The 6001-nt window shown below is 40.8% G+C and overlaps 1 protein-coding gene across 1 annotated transcript in view; it reads right to left on the bottom strand.

Annotated features, from left to right (window-relative positions):
* IL12A (interleukin 12A) overlaps positions 1-428 on the bottom strand; it is a 3776-nt gene extending 3348 nt beyond the window's left edge. Inside the window, exon 1 of the mRNA XM_014524424.1 lies at positions 414-428. Coding sequence (XP_014379910.1) covers positions 414-428 — 15 coding nt within the window. The remainder of the gene's footprint in view (positions 1-413) is intronic.
* Positions 429-6001: the final 5573 nt, after the last annotated feature.

Genomic DNA, 6001 nt, shown 5'->3' with positions numbered 1-6001 from the left:
GCCCCGCTCCCTGCAGGACCCGGCGGGGCTGGAGAAATGCAGAGGCTCATAGTATAACTTCCCGGTGATGCAACGGGTAAGACCCTCCTCGGCAGAAGGCCGTCTACACGGTCCTTAACGCGCCTTAGTTACGGGAATCAGGACCCGCGGGAGAGGTGATCTCTTTTGTTGCTAGATTTTTGCAATAAATACATACATACATACATACATTCTTTAATTGCAAGTGTTGGGGCAATAAAAGAGATCGCCTCTACCACGAGTCCTGATTCCTTTTGCCTCTAGACCAGGGGTTCCCAACATTTATGTGCCCAAGGGCATGCTTGGATTTAGAAGACAAAGCACCAATATGACATTTTTTATTGGACTCATGATTTTTGCTGATCGTGAAAATGCACGCAGGCACCTGAACAAACCTTGGGGGGTGCCATGGCGCCTGCGGGCACTGCATTGGGAACCGCTGCTCTAGCCCAATACGGCTACAACCTGGATACCTTAGATACTGCACATTTAGTTTCGTACTTCCTTAATAAAGCACTTACTACATGCACAGTACTTAAAGTTACTGGGCAGCAGCGCAGGCGCATGGTTATTTAGTGATGCTGACTGTGCGTTGGCTTAATAACACTGCGCAGTAGGCTTTTAGCACAGTTTTTGCCCTGACACACTAGTGCCAATGCGCAGTAAGCATCTCATGTATCTTGCAGGTGAATCAGGGCTTATTGAAGACAGGGGGCAAGGCTGTCCTTCTGTTTGCTCCAGCCTCAAACAGCAAAGCAACAGATGTAGAAGACAGGAAACTTTATTTGAACTCCCTGTATAATCTTGCTCCTTCCTTGCTACCTGCTGAAGGTAAGTAATGGTGAAAGACCTCTGGTCACCTTGAGTCCCCATGACAGCTGGAGTCATATTCATTTGTAGAGTTACTTAAAAAAGAAATCATTAAAGAGCTCTTGTCTGTTTTGGGGTTTGGACCACTGCGGGAGCCGTGTTATCTGGAAAAAAATGGTGTAGGGACAAAGCTGCTTGCATTTGGGAGTCGGTGCTGCAGTGAAATGGTGCAGGTGTCGTTAGATGCTTGGCATGAGGCTGTCATGAGCATCTAAGGAGAGATAAGAAAACTTCCATAGGTTGGAGACACCTTCCATGCACACGGTGGGGATTCCCCAGACCAACTCCTGTTTCTTGAATTGCCACTGTATTGCTGTGTAGACTTGGCAAACCATTTGATCTCTCTTTATCTCGCTCAGTTTACCAATCTGTAAAATGCCTCCCTATTTCCTGGTGGTACTTTGAGTCTTAAATCATTAGTTTCCAAGCACTATGAAAGCCTGAGAATAGCAATCTCATTGCATTGTCACATAATACAGCCTTCAGTAATGACTATTTTATTAGGGGTTAAAAAGCCCCTCCAACAAACTAGAAACAAGCAAGGACCTGATTCTTCTCCCCTTAGCTTTAGGTGGAATAACATCAGCCCCTAAATCTGATGTTTGCAGAAAATAAAGGATAGCATTTCTTCTCGAGTTTGACTGTGCCATGAAATGCAGCACCTTACTTCTTTTGCTAGCAAAAGGCAAAAGTAAATTTGTTTAATAGCAAATAGATAATAACAAATCCAGGGTTGGGGAAGGGAAATACTCATAAGGTATGAACAGCATATTTTTTAAATATATATTTTGATCTTGGCCCTCACTTCAGCTGTTTATTGCCAGAACCTGAATCCTTGACATAATGAGGTATAGTGTTAAAAAAATTTAAGTAAATGTAATGTATCTAAATGAAAGACTGATTTCAGGTTATCAGTCTAACAATAGATTTTTTGATTGAATCTCGTGTGATCTGGGATCAGCTTCTGATTAAAAGGAGTTGCAGGGGGCAGCAAATAGACTTCTTAGAGCCCTTTAAGGAATTATGCCTACTGCTACTGATTTACTTAGCTGTCTATCAGTTAAAGTGCTTGGGGCATTAAAAAGTATTTAGAGCTCCAAGCTGTATCACTGCTGAGAATATCTTTGCTTAGAAGAATCCAGGTTAATGCCTAAAATCCTATTTAGCATAATGTCCTGAGAAATTGTTTATTCTGATGCCTTTAAAGCCAACTAGAAGAGAATTCTGCAAGCTGGAGTCAGACTCCCAAAAGCAGATGTCCATTATACCTCTCAGTGGTTTAACAGGTGTGCTGAGTAGCATTATTCATAATGGTTATGAACATTTTAGCACATTATGCCTCTTCAGAGGCACTCATTTTACTTTGCCCTTGCTTTGACTGTGTTTGTTACTGCACTTTTGCTCCTTAAAGTTAACAAAATATTTTTGTTCAGTAGATTTATTTTTTTCTCTTTGTCCATCTGCTAGGGTCCAGGCTCCTGCTAACCCTTATTGGGTTATTGCTTACTTGACAGTAATAGAGGACTTCTTGCTCCCTGGTTGCCATAGAACTGGACTCTGTGCCAACGTCACATAAGGCAATCTTGACAGACAAGGTCAGTCGCACACCGCTACTCTTTACTGCCTTGCACAGTCATTCACATGCCCCTCTGCACATGGAGGCTGTAAAAGGCTAGCCAGTTAGAATGGTAATGCTTTCATAAATGGCTGCACAAGTTGTAAAAAAGTTGAAAGGGAGCCGCTGATTACATACACTCCTGACTAGCAGTTATGTGGGGAGAACCTCTTTTTTTAGCTACCAGCTATGGGAGTGATGTCAGTGGAGAGCCTGCTCTTTGCCTGCAGATTAGGGGATTAGGGGCCGGAGAGGACTAGAATCCATTCTCCAAGTAGTTCTCTTTACAAAGCCAATTTACTTAAAGAACAGAGTAGGGCTGGGATGAACTTCCCGCAGCCAGTGGAGATGAATGCTGAAAACTCGTGGCTGCTTTTTCAAACTAAACAACAGAAAAAACAAAGCAAAATCTCAGTGTGTTAAATGATAAGTCAAAAGCAGACATCACAATGAACTATTACATGGTAAACTGCTGGGAACCAGTGGCTTGAGTTTCTGAACTAATATTCACATTCTTGTTTGCTTTGTACCAACCCCCAGTTTGTGACTGTAGCTAATTCTAAATTTTCATATAAAAAATGTAAGGAGTAAAAATGCCTACATAAACCGCACAGATATAATTTTATTTTTCCTTTATTTATTTATCAAAAACTGTCACAAGTTACTGTGATGGGCTGTTATGAAAAAGCATACCTGGAAGCTATTTTGGTAGCTTGTACAGTCACATAATATCATAATACTAGATTATTGTGTATACATAGTCTGCGAATATGCTATGTGTGTCAGAGGTATAGAATTATCTCTTCTTGGTATTGGAGAATCTTTGGTCCATTCCTATTTTCAGTGACATCAGTGGGAGTTTTGTGATTATCTTCAAAGGAAATGGGATGAATCAAGAATCTTACACATTATATATTGAATTTCCAGATCCATACGCTTTCTTAATTGACATCTCCTTTCCCATAATGTGTTTGTGATACGTTTAGAGACTTACTTTGGTAGAATACCAATACTGTATAATTTTCCAGTTTTACTCTGTGTTTTCCACGTTTTGGCTAGTCTCTGAGGTTGTGGGCTGTAGTTCTAATCTAGTGTAGGAGACTTTTTTTTTCACATGGAAGTGAAACAGCCTTTGGAAATGCGTGCATGTGTGTGCGTGTGTGCATGTGTTCTTGAAAAGGCATTCATTAGACTTTCCAGGTTTCTCTTCTGGTGATATTAAGCTATATTATTGTCTTCAGCAATAATATATGAGGTTTCTCAGGACAGAGCCAAGCCAATATACTGTGGCAGAGAATTGGGACAATAAGTGCTTGCCTTTGACACCTTTTTGCCTCAGTTCTTGTATGAGACAGTACCCAACAAAAATATTTCACTTGACTGAAAAGGATAATAGTTTATGCAAATAGAATCTGTGTCTATAATGTCAGTAGAACTTTGCACAGAATGCTTGTGTCTTTATTGCTCCATAGAGAGTCATCTATGGAGGCAGCCCTTTATGTATACTCCCCTCTCCTTATTGAAAGGAGATGCTTCTTTCTTAGCAGTGCCAGGTCCATGTGGGGAGGGGTAATGACCAATGGTAGGGAGTATGCCTCGTAACTCTTCACCTGCCTAGCCAAACTAAGATTGGAACTAGACTACAGCTTTGACAGAGGGAATCCTACTGCAGAGAGCACCAGAACAGTCACCAACTACAGGAGCTCTGTCAGTGTGACTTCTTTGGAGCCAGGCTGCAAGGGAGCAAGTAAGGAGCTACTAGAGACTGAGCGTCAACACAAAGGCACAGATCCCCAGGATGAATAGTACTGACCTCCTGCTAATCCCCTGTCATCTGCACAAATGCCACAGGATCTGTGGCATTTGCGAAAAACTTCTCAAGACATGTTTTCCACTGTAGCTTTCTCTGTGGGATAGTAAGGTCCTTAGGGTATGCCTACAGTGCACCTGGGAGGTGAGATTGTAGCATATGTAGGCATATTCAAGTTAATCTAGCTAGCTCAGATACTAAGAGCAGTGAGAAGCTATGACAACTGGGTTCTATGTAGCCAAGGTTAACAGGATGTCTGTGGCAGAGCTGGAAATAGAATCCTGATCTCCTGCATCCCAGTCCACTGCTTTAACCATAGGAGCATTCTTTTTCTCAAAGCATTATTATAAACATTAGTATAAGATTCAGTACTTGAGTTACAAGGGAAATTAAATGTGATTTTTATTTGGGAGAAAAAGACTGACAAGATATTGTGCTGATTACAACTAGACTTAGTAAAGTCTAGAAAAGAAACCCAGATGATATCATTGTCCTTGACACTTGACAGTTATCTTTGTGCTGATTATTATGCACATTTTCATCATGCTTACTAGAATGTCGTATACCTGTGCAAAAGCCTTCTGAAGTGATGCTTGTACTAGGGGGAACTGAAGGCCATGACTTCCATGTAATTGCATATTAGAACATTTTCTCAAACAACAGCAATGACATGATATAATCCTATTGTTAATTTTAGTGTTGAGTGAGCAGCTAAAGCCATTCACTCTGCCAGCAAAGGAGCTTTCTGTCTAGTCTTTACATGGCTAGTCTCCCCAGGACAACAGGTAACATGAAGCAAAAGCTTGAGATGCTGCTGTGTAGCTGTGGCATTTGTGTTACTTCTGCAGTATATACTATGGCTGCTTGCAGATGTGGGGGAAAAAAAGCAACGCTTTACTTTAAACTCGGCATAAGCGCAATGCAAGCCCAGAAGAGGCAGCGCCTTAGTTGCACCTGGATTTCCCAATATCTGTAGAGATGATGCGCTTTAGTGAGGATTTTTTGGTGCTTTTATCTAATACCTGATTGAATCAGATTAAGCTAATAGCACCAACAAGCTCTGCTGAAGCGCCCAGTCTATACAGACTCTGTGGAGCCGGGTCAAAGTAACATCCTGCTGCTTCTGGTAGAGTGCATTTTTCCCCATGTCAGTGCGCTATGTTACCCTTAAATTTACAAGGGATCTTTATTTGTTGGGCATTTAATCCCTAAATAGAAATCACGTTGTCATTAAGGTGGCTGTTTACACCTTTTCTGTGGTCCAGTGTATAATGTAATGTAATATTTTAAAACTTCTGTTTTCAGTAAAAATAAGTATTTTTCTTATTTTCTCCAAACACTGTTGAGAGGATTTTTCTTCTAGTTCATTAATAGTTATAAACATATCTTTAATCTCAGAGAATGACATAACTGAAGAAACTGGCACTTATGCGGTTTGACAGGGCTGAGATATAGCTACTATTATTAATCTGTTTTTCAGATTATACATGAAACTGAAGTCCTAACCACTTGTGGTTGTTAAAGATCCCTGGGCACTTTTCATAAACATATGGGTATTAATTCCAGAGATGTGTCAAAATTCTGGTTTCAATAATTACATTCTGCTTATCCAAATTCCCCCTGCAGTCTAAGTCCCTCAAATAGTTTCACTTAGATATGATGGGTTATATTCTGAGCTGCTGAAAAGT

Source organism: Alligator sinensis, unplaced genomic scaffold, assembly GCF_000455745.1.
Source record: "Alligator sinensis unplaced genomic scaffold, ASM45574v1 scaffold60_1, whole genome shotgun sequence".
Classification (NCBI taxonomy): Eukaryota; Metazoa; Chordata; order Crocodylia; family Alligatoridae; genus Alligator; species Alligator sinensis.
Note: the sequence above shows the minus strand (reverse complement) of the source record. Positions and strands in the feature narration are given on the sequence as shown.